This window comes from Antedon bifida, chromosome 6 (assembly GCF_963402885.1).
Source record: "Antedon bifida chromosome 6, ecAntBifi1.1, whole genome shotgun sequence".
In the NCBI taxonomy this organism is placed as follows: Eukaryota; Metazoa; Echinodermata; class Crinoidea; order Comatulida; family Antedonidae; genus Antedon; species Antedon bifida.
In genome coordinates this window covers 13,231,905-13,256,769 of record NC_136231.1, presented here as the reverse complement: position 1 = coordinate 13,256,769, position 24,865 = coordinate 13,231,905, and the positions used below count along the sequence as shown (strand labels likewise).

General features: G+C 34.3%; 1 protein-coding gene across 2 annotated transcripts in view; it reads right to left on the bottom strand.

The window, feature by feature from the left end:
• LOC144845416 (tyrosine-protein kinase receptor Tie-1-like) overlaps nt 1-24,865 on the bottom strand; it is a 38,182-nt gene that overhangs the window by 5,332 nt on the left and 7,985 nt on the right. The window contains exons 3-23 of one of the 2 annotated variants that reach the window (XM_078702730.1): nt 23,980-24,237; nt 23,341-23,475; nt 22,492-22,629; nt 22,207-22,338; nt 21,984-22,096; nt 21,491-21,659; nt 20,839-21,114; nt 19,918-20,238; nt 19,254-19,321; nt 12,766-12,982; nt 12,141-12,422; nt 11,405-11,707; nt 10,776-11,032; nt 6,899-7,214; nt 6,548-6,658; nt 5,630-5,820; nt 5,311-5,433; nt 3,804-3,874; nt 3,600-3,640; nt 3,153-3,249; nt 2,083-2,182 (exon numbers count right to left, since the gene is read on the bottom strand). In XM_078702730.1, the coding sequence (XP_078558856.1) occupies nt 2,083-2,182; nt 3,153-3,249; nt 3,600-3,640; nt 3,804-3,874; nt 5,311-5,433; nt 5,630-5,820; nt 6,548-6,658; nt 6,899-7,214; nt 10,776-11,032; nt 11,405-11,707; nt 12,141-12,422; nt 12,766-12,982; nt 19,254-19,321; nt 19,918-20,238; nt 20,839-21,114; nt 21,491-21,659; nt 21,984-22,096; nt 22,207-22,338; nt 22,492-22,629; nt 23,341-23,475; nt 23,980-24,237 (3,719 nt within the window). The remainder of the gene's footprint in view (nt 1-2,082; nt 2,183-3,152; nt 3,250-3,599; nt 3,641-3,803; nt 3,875-5,310; nt 5,434-5,629; nt 5,821-6,547; nt 6,659-6,898; nt 7,215-10,775; nt 11,033-11,404; nt 11,708-12,140; nt 12,423-12,765; nt 12,983-19,253; nt 19,322-19,917; nt 20,239-20,838; nt 21,115-21,490; nt 21,660-21,983; nt 22,097-22,206; nt 22,339-22,491; nt 22,630-23,340; nt 23,476-23,979; nt 24,238-24,865) is intronic. The other variant, XM_078702731.1, reaches the window with a different exon arrangement.

Here is a 24,865-nt window from a genome sequence, read left to right as displayed (position 1 = left end):
TCAAGGCTATATATACAATTGCTACTTGTGGTTGGTTGTTAACTCGTTGGCTTCCTGTTATGTAAGTATAGTTCCAAGTCAATGTTTGATTCGAAATTGTATGCGCACGATACTACAAGGTCAAGGTCATGTATATTGCTACTTGTAGTGTTTTGTTGTTAACTCGTTGACTTACTGTACGTATAGTTCGAAGTTGATGTTCGATATTTTTTTGCGCGCGCACACGATACTACAAGGTCATGGTCATATATACCATTGCTACTTGTAGTGTTTGGTTGTTTTTTTTCGATGCGCGTCATATGGCGGGCCAAACTGTCATTTAAATATTAACAAGATATCTTAGTTTTCAATAGAGATATCTTAGTTTTCAATAGAGACATCTTAGTTTTAAATAGAGATATTTTAGTTTTAAATAGAGATATCTTAGTTTTAAATAGAAATATCTTAGTTTTAAATAGAGATATCCTAGTTTTAAATAGAGATATCTTAGTAAATGGACTACCTACTTACAGGTTCGTCGGTAATCACTAAAATTAAAATTGTTGTTAATTTATGTTATTAAACACCATACTTTTGCTGAAGTTTAGGTAATTAACTGGAAATTATTACTTTTATGTAAATACATACACAACTAAAGGTATTTATACCAATTGTGTATGTATTTATTTGGTTCAACATAAAATAAAAAATTTTCCCGTTAATAATTAAAACTGTTACGTCAAAAAAGTCGAGCGGCGTTTTTTGTAAGAAATATTTCTTGTTTAAACATTCGGAACCAGATGAATTTATTTAATAGTTTTAATTATTGTTTTTTCGTCATTAATGATGTTTTTTTAATTGATATTCTATTTGATAATTTAAGAAATAATAAAAATTAGCTTATCAATCAATTATTTGAATCAAACAATCTACTTTTATTTCAGAACAAAGTCCATGGCTTACTGATGTATAGAAAAAAAGTATAATTTTAGACTAAACTATAGTACTTTGTATATTTCGGTGTAGGGGCGTTACTCCTTAATGGACCCACAAACCCCAACAAAATGTCTAATTTCCCAGAACTTTCGTTATATAGCCGCCGACACTATATAACATTGACTTTGTAGTATCGTGTACACAAACATCGAATAATAGTAAGCCAACGAGTTAACAACCAAACACTACAAGTAGCAATAGTATAATGACCTTGGCCTTGTAGTATCGTGTGCAAAAAATATCGAACATCGACTTGGAACTATACGTACATAACAGTAAGCAAACGAGTTGACAACCAAACACTACAAGTAGCAATGGTATATATGACCTTGACCTTGTAGTATCATGTGCGCGAGCAAAAAACATCGAACATCGTATAAGTAGCAATTTAACCTTGACCTTGTAGTATCCTGTGCGCGCGCAAAAAACATCGAACATTGACTTGGAACTATACGTACATAATAGTAAGCCAAGCAACAATGATATAACAAGGCCTTGACCTCGAAGTATCGTGCACCCGCGCAGCAATTAACAAATATCGTCTTGAACTATTACGTACATTAAACCAACGAGTTACCAATGCGAATATCGCGCGCACGAGCAGCAAAATAGTAATAATAACGACGACCCTAACAGACGTATCGTGAATACACAATTATTGAAACAACTCAATATAATCATGATATAATGTATTAAGTCGATCAAAATTGTTTGAGTCTAGCACTAAATTAGATTTTTTTTTACATTTGTGGGCGTATTTACATTTGTGGGCGATGGTTGTTTTCACATTTGTGGGCGCTGTTTATTACATTTGTAGGTGATGCGTTTTCACATTTGTGGTTGTTTTCACATTTTGTGGTCGTTTTCACATTTGTGGGCGTTTTCACATTTGTGGGTTCAACAGGGGCTGCCACAAGAATCAGAAGTGCTGATTTCAAATGCCTAATTGGACCCAGCTCCATATACAGCATCCGTTATTCCCAGATAGTCTCCCATCCAAGCTTAAACCGGGCTCAACGTACTGCTTATCTTTGGTGATCTGACGAGAACCGATGTTTCAACGTGGTAAGGCCGTAAAAAATAGTAAAAGATAATGCACATTTTTACCTTTGTGGCTTGAACCAATCTGTTTATTGCAATATATAACTGTGCGAAGGTGGGTCGTTCATGTGGTCTATCCCTCCAGCAATGTCGCATAATGTCATACCTATAAATAGTTATCGCATGTACAAATTACTTCAGCAGGGCAACACAACAGTATATCTCAGATAGACTAGGCCTAGGCCTACTATTATGCTTCAAGGCGAAAATATTTGTTCTCTATGTACAACAAGTCAGGGCTGTACGTAAAAAAACACCATTTACTTGGTTGCAAGGAGTGGCATTAAAATACGGTACTACATTCACATTGCACAGAAACCAAATTTAGGCATACTATAATAAAATTACTTAGGCGTTCTTAAAGATGTATTGTCCCTTGAAACACACAAAAATGAAGGTCAAAATATTCTAAATTTAAATTGGCCATATCAAAGTAATATTAAAGTTATTCACTTTAAGTCGAAAATTCGAGCCAAAAACAATAAGTTTACGTAATTAACAGGTAAATTAATTTGATTACATTTCGTCTGGAAAATCGTCGCGAGCGAAAGTAAACAAAGATTTCAAACGAGTATGCATTATGCATGATGCTAATTAGGATTGTTTACAACTCGTCACGGTTGAGAAGGTGTTTTCACACAGATCGTGAGGAAGTTTTATGATTATGCATACAGAGTAGCCAAACAAGCGCGTTGCATTATAAGATATGTTTTGATCGAAGTTTTTTTTGAACAGAAAAGCGTCAATATTTTAGCTAAAATGATTTTTTTTTCGACTAATTTTTGGTGAAAGTTAATTACTATTATGATACTTTAAAATGACCCACTTTTTTTCGAAATCTTTTATTTTTTATTTTTTTGGAATTAGTCAAAGGGACAATACATCTTTAACGAAAGTCGTCTTGTAATATTAATATTCAATTAATTGTCGATCTTCCTTTATTGTATGTTCAGTTATTTGTAGCATTCGGTAGCATGCACTAAGATCAAATGCAAACAGTAGTAGTACAGTAGTAGTATAGCAAACTTCTCAAATTTATAAATTCGCTTTATTATTTATCAATTTGTCATGCTTACACTTCATTGTCACAGTTCAATGGTTTTTCCATCCTGTAGCCCATTGGTAGCTTTTCATAAAGTTCTGCGCACGTCATACCTGGGTACGGCGTGCCTCCTGTTGAAAAGGCGAAGCACTGTAAATTAGGTCTACCACAAATATACTTTAATAACACACAAATAGTAATAGTAGATTTTTGTTACACAACTAAAGCATTTAGGATCTTTACTCGCATTTGGAAGAAATTGTCCGCTGAAATTCTTATTTTAAATTTGTATATTATTTCAATACTTATTTTTTAGAATGTTTAAAATGTCGAAAATATTTTCAGTTGGTCAATTTATTGTATATGATTAATTGTTGATGACCAACAAGCATAGAGTTTAGCCCCGTTTGGTATTTCATTGCTTTTTAAATTTGTTTTCATTGCACTTTGGCAGAAATTTAAATAAAAAATCCACACTCACCCAACGTAACAATCTCCCACAATAAAATTCCGAATGACCACCTGAAATAACAACAGCATTTTATTAGTTGTTAGGCCTTCTTAATTTAGGGTTTTATTCGTCATTGTTTTTCACAAACAAATTGGCTTAGGCCTACATAAACATTTAATTAATAATTACTCATTAATGTTGTCATACATACGAAGATGACGAAGTCTAACTTACACATCGCTTTTTGTGGTATATACACTATAATTTATAGACTCAATTGCCATCCAACGAACAGGTAATCGACCCTAAACAAATAAAACATAAATTTGTTACATACATTCCCATTCGCGATGAATTGATAAATGTATCAATCATCCTACACTCAAATGTATTCATTTATTAGACATATACCTAAATATCCTATTATAGCTCCATGCTTGCAGTAACAGGATAAATAAAAATTGATCGCATATCGGGATATAGATGTGACCCATCTGACTTTCAAGATTTGACATTTTTAAAGTATATAAGTGCAATTTATGAAGACCTAGCAACATTGTTTTAAAAATGTTCTTAGCTCCACCCCAACTAGGATGGGCTGGTCCTGTAGACTTATAATTTCGTTTCATATATTAATGTGTAAGCGCAATTTCCGGGGAATTAGCAGCTCTATTTTTCAAAATTTGGCTGAGGTAAGTGCCATTTCCAAGGAACTAGCAGCTATAACTTTCAAAATTGTCTTAGATCAGCCCTGTAGAGCCTCCATCGCAAAGAAAAAAAGCTAAAATGCTGCCCTGTGCTGTAGTGTTAAAAACTTACTAATTATTAATTTAGCTATTATATTTCATTGCACAGGGACTAGTTCATTCAAATGATAACCCCAGTCCTTGATGAATATGTGAAGCTAATCTGGACAGATTTGGAGGTGCAAGTAAGTCTCCAAAACCTTAGCCTCGCCAACAGTTAGATTGTTCCCGACAATTGCACTTTTAACTTTTAACATATCAGTACCATCTAGTATACTGAGGAGAAAAATATTCCTAATTTGAATATACCTCAGGAAATCAATGTACAGTACAGTCAAAATTATTTACATCGATCTTGCACACACTTCAGTTACGTGTTTTTGCTGACTAATTCCCTCTAAACACACGCATCATCGCATTACATACGAACAAATATTGTGACATGAAAAGTTGTTTAGGTGCTATTTTTTTTTTTAATGATAACATATTTTGGAATTCGGACTGGAGCGGGACACCAGCAGCCGGACAATCCCGCCGAAATCGGGACAGTTGAAATCTGCTTTAAGTCAAATAAATAAATGAAATGAAAAAATAAAAATGTAGTGCCATTCGGCGCCAAAGTGTTCATAAATTATTCTGTTTACAGTTATCTGGAATAACCGTTGTGTATAACGTTATAAATAAAGGCAATATTTTTCCTTATGTTTCCTGACCTTGTGTCTTAAAAATATGAAAATGGATGAACTTATTTTCCCTACGGTAGGTCACCAATGCTACCGGTAATATTTGTTTGTTTCTGTGAGGTCAAGTCGTGAATAAATTTAATTAAATTAAAGGCGATAAATGGTATATTTGTCACACTGATGCAAGTATTTAGAACAAATGTTTCTTGTACAAATTTGGGGCTCTACTCTACTCATGGCAATACACCAATTACCGGATAGGTTGTTTTATGTCACAAATGTAATCGATGAACTAAAAAATGTACTACTCACTGCTGTCGTTTTAACGTAAACTTCTTCGCTTCTTGACAGTCCAAAATCTGTAACTTTAGCAACAATATTTCCGCCGTCTGCACAAAGTAGAATATTCCTGGCAGCTAAATCACGGTGGACACACTTAAATAATATAGAAATAGTTATAAATAGTTGTACACATTACATGAACAAATAAACAGAAGTAATACAAACCAAATATGCATGATATAGAAAAGTTAGAATAGAATTTGTCATACAGACACATGGATTTGTGTAGGTCTACAATCATTATTTGATAGATGTTTCATTACAAGATTAACGCATCGTAGTTACGTACCCCCTTCTCTGAGAGATGTTTCATTCCGAGACTAACATCTGCAGCAATCTGCAGTAGGTTTTCAGATGAAAGTGTCGATGCTAAATTTGTTTTATTGGCATATGTTGGGTCTGTTTCTAAACAGCGACTTCGTCGTAAATAGTTAAGCAAGTTGCCATATTCTGCAAATTCGGTTGCTACATACAGTACTCCTATAAGCAAACATTTAACTAATTAAAATATTATCAAACGACAGTCATATTAATACCAAAATAAAGCTTTTGGTATGGATTTTACCAATTTAATATAATAATTATTATTATATAGAAATTCTACAATTATTGTGTCCTTTAAGGCTTATTATGCATGATCCTAAATCTATGAACACCCTACCCTATATCATAACAATATATGTGAGAAGAACAAAACTGTAGTTTGTGAAATTTACACACCTCACTGACCTTTGATTCTCAATTTATGAACACCCAAGACCCGTATCATAACAAAATACCGTGTGTAATTTTTTTCGGAATTTTCATCTTACTGACCCCTTTGACTACAAGAACACCAAATAAATGGAAGGTGGTACTAGTCAAATCCTCTACAACTAGTAGTATTTTGAAAAGATGAACCCAGACAACTAATTTAAGCAAACACTGACTTGTGTATAATATGGAATAATTATAAACAATATGGGTTCCTAGTTCCTAATAGGAATACTCATACCAACTTGGAATTTTTAATTAGTCCAGTATCGCATGTGTATCCCATGTGGTGCCTGTTTAGCACAAGCTTAAAAATGAGAAACACCATCATCCTATGATACCGGATAATTAGATACAGAATAGGCCTACTTCAAATTAGGCCTGATTTCGGTTCATCAAGCTTAGATCGTTGATGTATTTCATGGGATGTTTTTTATTTTGTGTTTTTGTTTACCTTGATATTCTGATGCACCAATGAGATTTACAATATTTGGGTGGTAGCCGACTTTAGCCATTATCATCAATTCACCAAAAAAATCACGTCGGTCATTATCATTCGCACCCTCTATAGAAGAGAAATACATTTTAAAAAGTAATTATGTATTTCAAATTCATCCATATTATTAGTCCGACGTTATATTTACGATACTAGTATTACAAAATATGAAATACCGAACATCATGTGCCTTCATATTTGCTATTTCTAGGAGAACATTACCACATCTATAGAATGTTGATTATGAAAATTGCAATACCTAGTTTTTCATTTGCCGTTATTTTATTTATTATTCATCATCTTTCATACCTTTTAACATTTTCACCGCTGCCTGTATTGCGGCTCCTTCCTTCTTAACCACTCCTTTCATGACTTGTCCAAAGTTTCCTTCAGCAATTAAAAAGTTTTCTAGTATCATATTTTCCCATGGAATCCTGTAGTATTCTGCCTGAGGTGACAACGGTGGCATTGGACTCTTGCAAGTTGGAGACATGGGTCCTGGGGATAGCGGCGGAGAGCCCGTCCCGGAAAATGAGAACATACCAGGAGAAGCAATCCCCGGGGAGCGTTGTATTGCTACACCCGTTTCGTTGTATTCGTTTGATAATGATCGTTCTCTTAGTAACTACAAATATAGAAAAACAAAATATCATCAATTGATATTCTATTGTGTTTTATTACTTAGGGCTTAGAACCTAACATTTAAAATGTTGCCAAAAGTCGCCAGTTGAAACTCAAGTCTGCTTCACGAGCATATACTTTAAAATTAAACTCTTTAATTCCGTTTGGATATCTCTTCATCTTTCATTATTTAGTGGAATACTATAATACTAACTAGAATTTAATTCGTCACTTTGACGAATTATAGGTGATCATTTTTATAATTTTACTGACATTTACTTTAAAAAAAATCACAAATTGAAGATGACAATTTCGGTAAGGTAATGCATTTAGCAAATAAATATAAGATTTGGAAGAAAATATGGCACCTAGAAGCGCGGTGCACGCTCTTTGAAATGTGTATAACTTCGACTAAAGAAATTTAAAAACTACTTTTTATCTTGAACTGGCCATATTATAACGTCACAATATTACAATACTTAATTTTTATATGAATTCATATCTAACTTTCATCAGCTTTCATAATAAATTATAATCATCAAGGTAACTTTCAATTATGAAGAGCTGTAATACATTCAAATATACAGCAAAGGTGAAATTACACGACCTATGTTATTCAAGTTTTTACGCGTGATGACGTCATCAAAATTAAAATGGTGGCAACTCATGAGAAAGTTAATTAATTGAGCAATCACATACTAAAATTTAAGCGAAAATTGGGAACAAAATAACTGAGATGCGCTCTGTTGAATGTGATAATCTATGACGAAAGAGAAAAAAAAATAATTTTTAAATTCAAGTGGCCATTTAATGACGTCCCAACATTGTTTACGTCAAATGTTTACATGAACTTATATCTACCCCTCAATGGCTTTCTGAATAAGTTAAAACAATTGGGGTTCATTGTGCATCCTGAAGAATTATTTTCATTTTAATAATGCCTGATTGTTTTACCATTTTCAACACTTTTGTGCAATTAATGTGCATTTTGTCATTTCTAATGTGCTCGTATAGCGTTATTTTAAGTCGGAATGGACTCAAATTCAGTGAATGTACTAAGGATTGTGAGTAGAATGCGATTTATAAAAAACATTCGTATTAGTAATTTTTTTAGAAACACGTAAATGGCTTAATTCATGCTCTAAATTGATCAAAACTTAATTTGGAAGAAAACACTATAAAACAAATATAGCATAAAACCATTCAAATAAAAACATCTAAAAAACATCTTGTGTATATGTTTGTCTTGTGAACCTCGGAGGGTCCCTAATGATCAGCAACTGCTGGATGGATCACCCTCATTAAATATGGAAAAAAAATTCCTTTTATAAATCACTAGCAATTATGGTGGGTTTCAAAATTAGTTTAAAGCCTTCTCAGTACATAACACCCGGCCCCAGTATCTCCATATATTCACCAACCTCCACCCCTCTTCAATAACACGCCACACTCTTTTTTAACAAGGCCATATAGATGGCTGCAGTCGCGTGCTCATTAGTGTTTACCGACCGACCGACGAACCGACCGACCAACCTACCAACTGACCGAAATTGCTAAACATGTTTAAAAATGTTGAAATGTTTAAAAACATTTATATTTTTTTAATTTACACGTGCGTAGCCTGTCACTTTTGACGTGCTCGTATAACGTAATTTCGAGTTGAAAAGTAAGTCAAGAAAACAGAAATCGGGCAAAGAGAGTGCGTAATAACATTTAACGCGCAGTGCGCGCGCACAAATCTGCGCACTCAAGGCAATTTTGTAAACGCTTAAAATTGCCTGAAACGTACTCTTATTTTATCGAAAATAAATTTTAAACTAAACTAATATTAGTTTAAATTAGTTATATTAGTTAGACTATAAACAAATACTTCCCAGCTTCAAGTTTAGCTTCAAAATGAGAGTTGTATACATAGCTATGACAGGCCTATGTTTTAAGTACGTTGTAAACTGTGTAAATAAATAGGTGTCATATTGGCTGATAATTAAAATATCTGATTTAGATACTGTAGCCCCCAACACACCCACAAACTGGGTGATGTGTTTAAGACGTTTCCAGTACAAATTATGTTAGCCATTACTTCAAACCCTTAATCCCTCAGTGGCAGTTTTAAAATGAAGTTAAAAACATTCCCAGTACAGTTTCGGTCATGGTGATAGGCAAACAATGACTTGTCTTAAGACGGGACTTAGGCACAATAGATTAAAAGATTGGATGCGTGACAACAAACTAAAATTAAATGACTCCAAAACGGAGATGATAGTGTTTTCACCCCATGATGTAATTGTAATGCACTTAACATTGAGCTCCAAATTGGCGAAGCAGTTGTTACAAATATTGGTTTATTCCTTGATGAACACCTAAAAATGATTGAGCACGTATCTAAGGTTAAACAAGTCGCTAATTTCTATTTAAGAAAATTTATATCGTATTCGTAAGTCTATTGATAATAATGTATGTACTGATTCTGTTTAGTCCTTAGTCTTAAGTCGCATAGACTATTGCAATTCGCTTTTTGGTGGGATGTCGCAAAATAATTTTAATGCCTTACAAACACAAAAACAAACACTACCGATTAGTTTTTCAGGTATCTTGACGAAGAGTGCTTTTCCTTTGTTACGTCAACTAAATTGGCTATGTATAGAAGACAGCGTTAGATACAAGATCCTAGTTCAGGTGTATAACTGCGTTAGCAAATGCGCTGTTAATTTTCAATCTAACAGACGTGGACTCAGGTCTGCCATGGACACTCGCATACTTGTGGTGCAACTAAAACTGGTAACAGTTCGTTTTCGGACCTCGGACCTCACTATTGGAACGAACTTCCTTTTGAAATTCGTAAGTCACCCCACTTTCACTTTTTAAAAGTAAACTTAAGCTCCATTTACAGTGTGGGATGATTAAGTGACTCGCCCGATGACGTCAGTATCCATGGCAGGCCTGATTACCTTTTCTTCTTGCATTTTTTATTTAAGATTTTTTATGTTTGTTTTGTCAGGCGCTTTATAAAAAGCGCCATATAAATGAAATTAAAAAAAAAAGATTTAAACTCGATCGTCACTTAGGACGAGTTTGGTTATCCACCCGCAACAAAACGTAACTTGCGCATTCAAGTACTTTTGAGTTATGATTAAAAAAAAAAGTAGCCCATTCAAAATTGAACTGTCCTTTCAGTATAATAACCAAATAAATCCTTTTATTTAATAGTTTTCCCATGATGGGATTTGATTCCGGTACCTCTGATAGGAAAGTCGGTTGCACTACACATTGAGCCATCTGAACACCTGAAATAAAATCCGAAGAAAGATTCCTCGTGCATTCGGTATGTGGTGAACCCCTCGGGGCAAATAGATTATTACATACCAAACTAAATCATAATGTTTACTATGATGGCAAAAAGTAGTATATTGTGAAAGTGTACGTGCGCAAAACGTTAAAACAGTACGAACTGCGAACTAGGTAGAAATTACGTCATGTAATATGCTATACAAAAGAGATGTGTTTTCAGCAACTGTTAAAGATGTTGGTTACTTGTGGAAGAGTATTGAATGTATCTTTATTTTACCTGCTGGAAATTGACGCTTTGTATACTGTCAAGTCGACCCATGCTCCTGTCACGTGTTTTACGCATGTTCGTTGACCAATACATAATCCCGAATAGAATTAGAACAAGCACAACAACTCCTATAACTGCCGCAACTATAACTCCCATTTGTGATGAATAGGCTAGATGTTTAGTTTCAGAAGTGATAGGGGTTTGAAGCTCAACATTTTTTTCATGTAATGTCAGCTCTGGTAACTTTGTAGGTATACTTTTCGTGGCTAAAAAATAAATTATTCAGCATTAAAAAATACACTGGACTAATTATAAAGTAAAAATTACTGCAAATTGTGAGCTAAGCCTCTTACAAGATTCACTAATGAACATGACGAATTATGATTAATGATGATGAATTACCCGAAGGTTAGTGTACACAGGTATAACCCGTGTGCACTTTAAAGAACCCATCATTCGAGACAGGGGGTTAACCGGTGAACTGGTTCACAAAATAGTCCTGTATCAGAGGGATTATCACCTATCTGATAACTTTTTAAGTAATCCTGATTACAAACAGACACACGCTATCGACTATATAACCTCCCTCCTTGACGGAGGTAATAATAATGTATGATTTACAAAATTGGGTAACTTACAGGGGGTCGGTATTGTTGACGCTATGAAATCATCACTCCATGGACCAAAGCCCATGACAGTAAACGCCCGTACAAGAAATGTATATTGTTGATTTTCCTCCAATGTTTCAAAAATAACTCTAGGAATATTGACAGTAGCTGTTTTAATCATGTAGGTATCACGTGATGTTTTTCCTTCATACAATTCGTATTCATAGTGAGTTATTATTCCATTTCTTTTATTCTCACTCGGTTCTTTCCATTTAAAAATTAGGTTGTTCTTCGAAAACTCGTATGTGGTATTCATTGGTGGACCAGTAGGTACTGTGGAACAAGATGGTGTTATAAACATATGTTTTGTTCTTCAAATTAGGCCTACATGTATGTGAAAGCACGGTTTCCCATCTTATAAAGTTAATAAGAATAATTGATTTACCACCACAGCCAGTGGGTGCACCTTTAGCTATATATACTGATTTAAACCCTGTTTATACGCCTATGGTTCCACTGTGAATACTCGAATTTCATCAGTTAGAGTTCCTCTATATAGTATTGGTTATACAGTTGTGATATGTCAGATAGAAAGAAAGACAGAAATGAAGAGGACAAGAAAGGAAGAAAGGAAACAGAATTACAAAAATGATTATAAAACAATAAATATGAAAAATAATTATATAAAATAACAATAACAGTAACGATAATAACAACAGTAACGATAATAACAACAGTAACAGCAACAACAACAATAGCTACATACCAGACTGTTGTGTGGTAGCGTTCATGGTAGAAACTTTTCCAAGCTTCGTTGTCTTGGCACTGACCATAATAATATAGTTAGTGTATGGCTTCAGGTTTTGAATGTAGAAAAAGTGTTGGTAACCAGGTGCATTAAGTGTCTTAACTACACCGGTTCTTCGTTCAATGTACGTTATATTAAATGATTTGATGTCGCCATTTGTGACACTCGGGTCCTTCCATGTTACCAATATAATGTCACTGGCCTGAACAGTTACGATCATCATTTGTACAGGTCCCGGAGCTGTTTACCAATAAAAATAATAGTGCATAGATAAAGCTCAGAATTTCTTTCCCTACCGTAAAATACAACACATTAAAGACAGATTGATATAATTAATAACAATATTCCTGTAATTTTTGACGTTTTATAAAAATAATGAATTTATATTACTTTAAAAACGTTATTGTCATTCTTGTCATAAATGTACGTTATGGCTATGGTTCGAGTTACAGCACTGAGACTCGATGCACGATTTGGCGGTACGCAAGTTTAATTTTTTAAATTAAATGTTGATTGGTTGCTCAACATGATAGGATTCAATCAAGAATTCTAGTTTTTTAATATAAGACATAAATCGCTCTACCTCCATCTTGTGTTTGGACACTTTTCTGTACACTGAAAGGTCCCCGGCCTCCACAGCTTTTAGCCAACATTCTGCAATAGTAAAGCATTGCCATTTGCAGTCCTGTTATGTCACATTGGTGTGCATCTGGTGTGGTGACTGAAGTTTCTTTCCAATTTAATGTTCCCTTCATTCGGCATGATATGACGAACTCCGTTATGCTGACGGATGCTGTCAACTATAAGTAAATAAAACGTATTGCACATTGATACTTGCTTTTATGACACAATTGTTATAAGCACATTTAACCACATGATATAAAGATTAAATATACACAAATTAGATGCAAAATGAATTATTGCTTTTGATATAATATGCACAAAAAATAAATTTACCCATTTGTTCTATTTTATTTTTTTAATTTTTTTTTATTAATTTCGGCAAACACATTTATACAAACATAACAATACAAACAATAGCTAGATTGCGCCAAGGAGTGGCAACAGAGGCCAAAAGCTTCTGTCGCCGATTAGGCGTGCCACTCAAAACAAAAACGCTAAAACGTACAGAAATCAACATAAATATAATTATAATAAAAGTATATGGTTCTACAATTATTTTTTAAAATATCTTTAAAATGTGTCCAACTTTTGCATAAAAATGAATTTCTGATGTCAGCCGGTAGCCCATTCCACAAACGAATAAATCGAAATGGATTACAATGTTTTTAGTTTTAGACTCTACAGCTCACTATGTCGGTCGGTTGGTCGGTCGGTAAACACTAAATTGAGCACGCGACTGCAGCCATGTATATTGTCTTGTTTGCTATCGGTTTTAGATGTTTAAAAGTTAAAAAATGCCTGCTGTTAATAATCAGCGTATTTAAAATCAAACAATTCTGTAGCCTGTATAAAATATTTAAGACAAAAAAAAGTGATATAATGCTTTTAGATACAATAGTGTTTAATTTAAATAATCTGTCTGCATAAGTCGGCTGGCTCCTCTTTGAATCTTTTCTATCCTATCTATGTGAAATTGTCGGTAAGGATACCAGATTGGAGAACAGTATTGGACATGAGGCAAAACAAGAGATTTATAAAGATTCAGCAGGACTGAAGTAGAACATCCGGTTGCAATGGATCGAATAATACCCAGCATCGTATTGCATTTTAATGTAACTGTGTTCACTTGATGTGACCAAGACAAATCATGAGATATTACAACGCCAAGTAAAGTAACATCCTTAACATTTAAAGGAAATTTCCATCAAGTAAATATGATGGAATAGAAGGAACTAGCTATCAATGTTGAATGCGAAATTGAATCAAATGCACGACTACAATTCAGTGCTACAATGTCAATTCGAGGAACACTCATATCAAGTGAGTTAATTCAAGAAGTTGTGGCTTCAGCAAGCAAGGTCGAGCATGATTTTCCAAGAGTAAAACCGTGTTGTGCATCGTACATGAGACCAAACCCATTCAGGTGGTTGCGAAGTGCATCTGCACTTATGCTTTCAAGCACGTTACAAGAAAGCGAAGTTAGTGCAACAGGCCTGTAATTCTCAAATCAATGAGTGTGCTTTTATCATTTAGTGTAGTGGCAGATCTGGTTAGCTCTTCAACCATCTGATGGAACCCTAAAGATGAAGTCCGTTTCAGAACACGAGTAAGTTGGTAGTTGGTTGCTGGTTTTATGGTCAATATCCAACCAATTGATGTTAAAATAACCCATAAGGACTACTCCTTTGTATTGTTGGATATTCAAATGAAAAAGTACTTCTTCAAGTTGGATTGCAGAGTTGTAGTCACTAGGTGGCCTGTTATATACCACATTACCATTCCATCGTGTACAGCCAACTTTCTGTGATTCCAATCAAACTTTTTTTCTTGAAGGAAGATTTTCCAAGCAGGCAAATGTTTTCCTCAAGCTTCGCATTTATGCATAGTCCAGTGATTCCTGGACAATACTGCCGACACATAAGAGGCATTGTCAGTAAGACCAATAGAGGAATTGGTTAGCGAGGAATCATTCTGAAAAAAGAGTCGTTCAGTCGCGGCAATGCACAAACATAACAGGTCCAGACCTTTAATCAAAATAAAAGATTTAAGTAATACTGGAAGCCATTAAATTAGTGAACATATTTTCTAATGGGAAATTTTAAAACGAAGCTGGTGCTAATTCTTCACTTAGCTCATTATAAAACAGAGTTTTTTTTTATCCAATTATCCAATTGTTATAGTATACAATTAATGAATGTTTATGAGTGTAATGGTATAAATAATGGCATGAGGTGAGTGATGAAAGGTTATATATATACCCAGCTGCCACCAAATGCCATTATTTGTACCATTACACGAATATAAAACATTCATTATTTGTTTTATGTAACATCTAAATAGATTCCTGTCATTTGAATCAGATGGAATAAAAGGTAGACCTAGGCCTACATTTGATTCACATTGATTGAAACAGTAACATTTTTTTAGTATTTATTAAATATTATATATATTTATATTAAATATTATATATTAAATATTATATTTTGGATTTATAAACACACCAATTGTAGTGTTTAATTATGTCAACAAACCACCAAGCAATCCTAGGCCTAGAAAGTCTAAAGCGCAATATAAAATATACAAATAATGAATGTTTATGAGTGTAATGGTACAAGTAATGGCATGAGGTGAATGATGAAAGGTTATATATCAACGAGGCAACGCCGAGTTGATATTAACCTTTCATCATTCACCAAATGCCATTATTTGTACCATTACACGAATATAAAACATTCATTATTTGTTTTATATAACATCTAAATAGATTCCTGTCATTTGAATCAAATAAGGTAAGGTGGCCCTAGCCAAAGGCCCACATTTCATTCACATTGATTGAAAACAGTAACATTTGGTTTTTAATATTATATTAAATGTTATATTTATATGGATTTTATAAACACACCTACTTTAGTGTTAATTATGTCAACAAACGACCAAACAATCTTAGGCCTAGCAAGGCTAAAACCCCTAAACTAGGACTAGCCTAATATACTAGCATGGCCTAGGCTAGACCATGTAGCCTAGTACTACAGTAGCTTGGCTGAAAGGCAAAACTTCGACAGACAATTGGAACTTATCTAGGCTAATTATGGTTTTCCAGCAATTCCACGTCTTGTAGGGATGTCCCCATTAATGAATCAAAATCCTAAAAACGATCTAAGGCTAATTTAAATGCCTTTCTGAATGAAAGTATTACATAATTATATATGTCCAAATCGTACACAAATATCTGCTGCTGTTGCATATCTCGCGGTGGTGTTTACAAATGAAACTGAGACCAGACGACAAGTGGCGCTGTTGTATTTCACAGTAATTTGTATACTAGGTTTTTTTTCATCCGCGAAACGTTTTTTTTTTCGTACACAAAATTTAAAAAGAGAAACGAAACTGAGGCCAGACGACAGGTGGCGCTGTTGTATTTCACAGTACAGAGCCATATTATAGGGTAATTTGTATACTAGATTTTTTTTCATCCGCGAAACGTTTTTTTTTTCGTACACAAAAATGTTTCAAAAAGTACTATTAAACGATCGTTTAATAGTGCGTACTATTGCACGCCATGTGACCCACAATCGTCCAATCAAATGACAGGAATTTATTTAGGGGTTATATAAAATATAATATATGTATATTTAACTTTAATACAACCTCCCACTACATACACCAAAGACCCAGTCCATGACGCATTCATGCAGTTTATGAAGACCACTAGTTTGCCAAGAGGGAGCTCACTCCATTCAGTGGGGAGCCTGACTGACTACTACAGGTTTATGCAAGCATTTCAGCATGAGATTGAAAGGAAAGTATTAAACACTCTCCCCGACCGTGAATTGGAACAATTCACGGCCGGGAGGTAAATCAACTTGTGATTGCACATGGAACCAGAGAAAGGCTACACTAAAGCCAAACAAGCCATTATAAAGCGGTATGGAAATACGTTTTTAATTGGCAGAATCATACCTTCAAAGAGTCAATAACTTCTCAGATATCAAGGCAGAAGAGGGTTTTTAAGGTTTTCATTACATCTTTTGGAGTGCCAAAATGTTATGGTAGATTTGGGATATATGGACGAACTTAATGCCACCACAAACCTTCAAATGATTGTCAAAATGCGGGAAAGGTGGCGCACCAAAACCGACTGTATCCAGCAAAACCGCCGAGTTGCGTTTGGAGACCTAGTAGAATGTGTGTCTACACAGGCCAGGATTCTTTATAATCCAACGTTTAAAATAAAATAAGGAAATCAATCCAAATATACAAGAAAGGATACGATGAGTGGTGCATTCGCAAGCTTAGAAGAAACATCTCACAATGTGAATTCTTGCCCATACTGGAAGAAATCAGGGTGTTGGTTGGGGGAATGTTCAATATTTGAAAAACTGAAAGGAGTAGGCATTCGTCTAAGACATTCGTAACAGCAAATGTATCAGCATATTGTGCAGATGATAATACAGATTGTGCTTTAGCTGCCAGTTTTGGTTAAGTTAAACGGTCGTCAAGTGGTGGACTTACGCATTCCTTGACCCAGAAAGCAATATATCTTTCATTTCTGAGAAGTTGATGTTTCAGTTGGGTGTTGGCGGTACCAAAGGTTCCATTTCGTTTAAAACCATGGGATTACCATATACGGCCGCGGCGAGATTGGTGAAAGGAATGCGCACACAGGCTTTATCTGGTATGGAGAATGAGGTGACAATTCCAACAGCTTTCTCTAAGGAAAATCAGTTGAGAAGAATTCGGAGTTAGACGATGATGCCAAGCATCCTATTGTTTTGCCGAGGCATCAAATACTCTCAGAGATGATTATAAAGGAGGTGCGCAAGTCCACATGCCACTGCGGAAGGAATCAGCTAATCAATGAGGTGCGAAAGAAATTTTTAATTGTCATGCTTCCTTCAGCTGCGAAAACATGTGTGAAAATATGTGTCACTTGCAGAAGATACCAAAGAAGACCCGAAGAACAGCAGATGGCCGATCTTCCTTCCCTCCCATAGGGAGTAGACCATCTTCCATACAGGCATCGACTATTTTGGTCAGTTTGAGATAAACGAGGAAGTTCAGTATTGAAGCGATATGGAGTATTGAAGTGATATGGAGTATTGTTCACATGTTTCACAACCAGAGCCGTACACTTAGAGGTAGCCTACTCTTTGACCACAGATTCGTGCATAAATTCATTGAGAAGATTTCTGGCTAGACGTGGTTATGGCTTCAAGACTTTACTTCAGATAACGGAACAAATTTGGTCGGCGCAGGGACAGAATCGAAACAGGCACTTAACCGTGTTGAGCATCATAAAGTTCAGGAGAAGATGTTAGCAAACAACATTGATTGGAAGTTTAACCCTCCAGTGGCATCGCATTTTTTAGGTATATGGGAACGTTTAATTAGATCATCACGAACGGTATTATACGGTGTACTGAAGGAACAACCACTAAATCTGTACTCTGTTTTGCGAAGCAGAACATATTTTGAACAGTCGTCCACTTACTACCAATCAGAATTCGCCGGATGATTTGGAACCAATAATGCCCAATAATTTGTTATTTGGAGCAAATGTAGTAGGTCATGCACCAGAAGTGTTTGACAAATCAGACAAAGGTAAACGTTGGCGACAACTTCAATACCATACAAGTTTGTTTTGGAGGCGTTGGAAACTTAAAATTTAACAGTGTTACAAGAACGGCATGAAGGAGGAACATAAGTATTGGAGACGTAGTAGTACTGAAAGACAATTGTTCAAATATACATATAACACATTAGGCATAGAACATTAATTCTAAACCGCCCGGTGATATACTGAAATTTAATTATTTAATTTGATATACTGAAATTTAATTAATTAATTTGAAAGGATAAGATAAGGAAATCTGTGAGAATGAGAAAAAGTGACAATGCTGTGGGTATCAGTGGCTGGATCTCAATGGAGATACAAAAAAAGCGAAAAGCTAAATCATTACTTAAAACAGCCAGAAAAGTTAGCAGAGCTTTCGGTCAACACTAGCCCTTCATCAGTGCAAGTGAAGGGCTGGTAATCGGGCAAAGATAGAAAGATATATCAGGCAATCGCTGCCTGAGTGGACAGGAATAAAAGAAATAAAACAAAAGAGGCACAAGGCTGGTGAATAGAGGGTAGAGAAAGTAACGGTAGAAAACAAGAAGAAGATAGCTTAGTAGATATAAACAATTTTGGAATAGAACTTTAAAAAACAGCTTAAATATATATATATATAATATATATATATAAACACAGTAGGCAAAGAACATTAATTCTAATATATATATATATATATATACTTGCACTGATGAAGGGCTAGTGTTGCCCGAAAGCTCTGCTAACTTTTCTGGCTGTTTTACGTTTTTGATTTAGCTTTTCGCTTTTTTTATGTATCTCCATTGAGATAATTTATATGAATACAATGTAACAAAAGTTAAATTGACACTTACTGTCCATGTTACACGGATAGTATCTTCGCTTGTTGCTTTTAATTCAAAATTAGGGGATTCATGTGGCTCTAAAAACAAAAAAATAAAGCAAATTAATGTAAATGTGTGGGAATAAGCTGTGTCTCGCCGCATAACTAATACACATGCTAGCAATATCCATTTCGTGTAGCTGCAATAACGTGCAATTCGTGACTTGCACAAAATGTAAAAAAGCCCTCAATCGCTTGTGATTGCTTTAGCGATGTAATAAAAACGAGAACTTCATATTATATTTTTAACCGTTTCAGTAAGGATTCAAGATTGAATTTAAATATCGAATACACTTGATCAAAAAATGTTGAAGTTAAATATGATTTAAGTGTTTAATCATTATAATTTCGAAGTGGCGTGGTGTTAACGTCATTGAAATTATTTTTGACGATCTGAATAAAATTACATAACTATAGATACACTACCGGTATGGTATAAATACCGATTCATTGTATAATTGTTTCTCAAAAAGTACCGCACCGTTAAATTAATAAATTCATGCAAATTCAAAGGAAAACTACGGTGGTTATTCTATATTAGAAAGTTGCCGAAGAAAGGATGAGAAAGAAACTGGAGGTTTGTATTTTTTTTCGCAAATAAATACGGTAGTAATCATAAAAATAGTTGATGTTACCTTTACAGCTTAACCGAATTCTTATCGATGGTCCTGCCACCCCTTGTCCTCCAGGGCCAGGTCTTTTTAGAGAAACAAAAAACTCATACTCAGTATCATATTCCAGCAACTCATTTGTCATTTCTATAACACTGCTGTTTTGCAATCCACTGTCGATTACTTCGTCTTGCCATTGAGCAGTAGAAGATGCAGTTCTTTTGTAGTTAAGTATAACAGCTCTGATTGGTCCATCCCCTGAATGTTCTTTAAAGTTAAGGTTTATGCGCATTACCCCCTGTGCATTTCTGATTACAATCGGTGGTTTCAGAGGAGTAGGCGGATCTGATGAACAAAAAACATGGTTATTAATATACATTCGGTAAATTAAAGTAAGTACCATTACTAATTTCTAGCTCTTAAAACGATATTCGTTAGGCCTAATATACATATGGGTGACGTAACCACGAAAATGACGTAATTTCATTCATGTCATTCCATTCACATTTATTGCCAAGAAACAATAAGATTACAGTACACTTGTCAAGTTCAATCCCTTTAACCTCCTTTAAAGCGTGCTACTGATAGCCGAGGGTTTATTTACAGATTTTGTTGTTGTTACAAGTGGAAACAATTACTGTATACAGGCCAGATTATTTTTAGAGATAGATTATTTAAGTCTAGTTTCATTTTTATGTAATTATGTAAATGTCATTCTGAAGGATGAATCCAGTGACGATTCAACTGTAATTCAACTTTGAATTTTGCCATTTTGAATCCATGTTCTTGGTCTAATTTATTTTTTTACGTTTGTTGTTTTTTTAAAAGTTTTTAATGATTTATAAGATTTTAATTCTACTGACTACAATATCATGATGATTATATGGTGACAACAAATTCAATTAGTTAGGGAATTTACAGGAAAATAGATGATTTTTGACATACTTTTACATTGAAGTTCTGCAATATCTTCAGTGATACCACCGGATGAGGTCATCCTACATGTGTAGTTGCCTGCCTTGCTATTGTCTACTTCAAATATGTCAAACATATATACATGACTGTATACAAGCACTGATTCAATTTCAACACCATTTGGTGAAATTAACACAACATTATCAACTGAATCCATATCGCCAATTGAACCTTTACAAGTGAAACTTGCATCCTGTCCAATATTACTTTCCTTGTCTTGGAATTCCGATATTACAGGATCTTTACCTGAAAATGAACTAAAGATTCTGTAAACCTGGTTGACGAATTATCGTTAAATCAAACGGTTGATTTAAATACAAATATGTCTCTAAAAAGTCAATGAGGGGATTAACACATCTAAAATAACTTCTGTTAAATCGTAAATAAAAAGGCCTACTATTCAATAATTACTAATAATATGAATACTACCTATTCGTTGCATACTATATTTTCTTTGCTTTATAGATTTTATTATAAAAAGATAACGCTAAAAAAGTGCCGCTGTAAACTAGCCACATCCAGATGTCGCATGGTGCACGGACTGAGGAAAACACTTTTTCCACCATGTTGTGTTAAAGTGTTTTTGATTTTTAGTTACTTTTTTTTTTTTAATGTGACTTACCAATGACGTTAATTCTAAGCGTGAGTGTTGTATTGACATACACGTTGGATGCTACGCAGGCAAATTCTATTATTCCATTGATACCATAAGGTGTAAACTCATATTCAATATAGTTATCGGAGATACGATTTGTTGGGTTAGAACGAAAATGAAGTTTCGTACTAAGTGGCTAAGAAAAGTAAAACAATATTTACTGATTAATTCATATTCTAGTCTGCTTTTCAAAAAGAAGGACTATGCATCACTTTGTAGGTTATGAGCATTTGTTTTATGATTTTATGGTACGATATCTAATTTTAATAAGATGTTTCTATTTTTATAGCAATTTTAACTAATTTTTAATTATTTTGTAATACAATTCATTTCAGTCCTTGACTGTCGTTTTGTAATATATTTTTATATACCGAATAAAAAAAATTTCTGAAAATACATGCGAAATTAAATGATACAGGCTAACAGGGTTTTACAAAAGATAAGTTAATGAAGGACTTACTTTAATTGTCAGTTGTGGGCATTGGGATGATTGTAGGTGGCAGGAACACCTAAGGACTATTCTTCTATTGTCTTGAAAATTTACGATCTCAGCGTCAGAAGTAAACGAAATTTCTACGGAAAGAACGCAATAACTGTGAGTGAACCAAATTAAGCAAACGAATCGGGCAAAAAAAAGCAGTAATCAAATTGAGTTTTTGTTTGTGTACCAGTACTGTACTTACTTGGAGAGTCACACCATGGTCCTGTCCATTGATCAGTACAAATACAACCCTTTTGCTTGTCACATTGAGCTCCATTTAAACACATTAAACAGCTTTGGTTGCAGTCTGGTCCAAATCTACCGTCATCGCATGCTGAAGGATCGGAAACAACATTATTAATTCAGATTTCGTCAATTGATGATTCACAGAATTAAACAAATGTAGTTTTATGTAATACATCTGTAGGCCTACTGGTGTTTTTTTTATAAATCTTGACTGTTTTTGACTCATTCCATTATTACTTACGCTGATCGCAATCCAGTCCTTTCCATCCACTGGCACACGAACAACCGTAGGGATCATGAAGACAAAACTGTCGATTTTGACACCCGTCCGATGGACATTCGTAGTTGCAGTTGGCTCCGAAAAAATTGGTTTTGCAAGCTGAAAATGAAGTTATTTATTACAAAACTGGTTGTTTGAAAGTATCCTAATATCAATTGTCTTAATGTAGCACTCTACACATTTTGGCCTTTGGATTCTAAATTGATATTCTGTCAACACGAAGTATACTATCAATGTATATTTTGCAAATACACCTAATTTTTACTTACACGCCTACATCACAGTTTAACACACCTTCGTATATCATTGTAATTTTGCATTGGTTATTTTCCGGTGGTTGTTTTTTCCATTCAACGAATAAAGCGATAATCGATAAAGTGCCAATGAACGACCAGATTTGTGTAATTTATTATTAATTTAAAGATTATTTTGTCACGAGTAAATAATTCGAAAAAAAAAATCAACATATAAAGCCTTTACTAGTGACTCTCCTTCGCGTCCAGAATCTGAGTGAATCAGATTCAAGATTTAATCAATGGATTTTGTTTTAAGAAGGCTAATTAGATAACAGCTGTACTTTATCAGACGTGTTATAAGTAATGAATGTTTCGTAATATAGAACATTAGAGAGATTATTTTCATTCGTTAAAATGGAACAGTCTTTTTAAGTCTCATTAATATTCATTATTTGTATAATCATTTACAATTCTTCATATTATCAATACTTTTAATAAATGAAGTCACTATATCATATTTCAACTATTCTAGTGACAACACTGAATTATACTGCTAAAAATTAAAATTACTCACCAATCTCGCACATATCACCTTGAAATCCAGGTGGGCAAATACATTTCCCTGTCACGTAATCACAGACGCCACCATAAGCACATTTATCACATATTTGATCACAAAGCGGTGGATTCCATTTTCCATATGCACATCCTGTTAGGTGAATAGGAGTTAGAAACAGATAAACATAAATGTTGGTCGGTTGGTTGGTCAGTCGGTAAACGCTAACTCAAATTTGAGCACGTGACGGTCGGAAATGTTACTCTCGCACTTAATGATAAATTAAATTATGATAAATGGCACCTAGATTGGCCAGAAATGATATTACGATTAGCACGCTAGCAATCAGCAAAATAATCATACATTTTTCGCCGGTGTGGGAACCCCCGATTGTTTGATCGTTCACAGAGCTCAGTGTTTTAATTTGCGTCGAGTTTTAACGTCTAGGAAAACAGTAACATAAGCATGGCGCATAGGCCTATCAGGGAAGATTGAAATTCGTAATTTATCTATCTAATCATGGTCAAACTTCGTCTACAAAAACAGTTTGTCTCGTATGATATATAAATGGTTTAACATGACAATTGATGAACATACACTATAGTAACTACTATCAAAAACAAACAAATGATTTATGGTCTAAACTTGTAAACCTACCTCTGACAATAAGTCTCGTGGATGCGCCTCGTGATCGGCTAGTGTTTGGGTATGCCTCATAAATCCCCGAGTCTGCAACATCTGCTGACAAAATCGAATATGTGTGCATTGTTCCACTAACGTTAATATCACTGCTGATTTGCACATTATTGTGTGCCCAGACGATCGAATCAGATGTTTGACCTGTCCTCTTCATTACAATGTCGACACGATCACCCTTGTTGACTGTCATCGATAATTTTGATGGTGAAATAATTCCTATAAAAAACGACGAAAATAAAAAATCAAACCTACACCGATAAAAACATTATTGATGACATAATTTAAATGTCCCATATTACCAGGGAAGAGTTAATTTTTTAACTCTTTCCTGATATTACGCATGTAAAATATGAGCAACCAGAATATAAAGAAATTGGGTTTGTTTTATACTATTACTTTTGAAATACAACAGCGCCACCTATTTTGTTCTTTCACGGCGATTTGAATTTTATGATGACTGGTTTTTCGCGATGAAAGTACATTTCTGGAGAGATATATGTACTAATTTAGATCAAAAAGGCATTTAAATTAGCTTTCGATCGTGTGTAAGATTTTGATTAATTAATGGGAACATCTCTACAAGACGTGGAATCGTTGGAAAAGCCATATTTAGCCTAGATAAGTTCAAATTGTCTTTCGAAGTTTTGCCTTTCAGCCAACTGAGCTAGTACTAGGTCTAGCCTACTAGGCCTGTGGTTAAACAGTACTAGTATTAGCCTATATTGAAATTGTTTTTTTCCTAATCTGTCTGTTCTTAATTACTTATTATTAGTATTACTTATTTTTTAAAGATTTAGTGTTACCTTAATATTTGATTCGTTTAAAAAAAGAAGTGTATATCTAA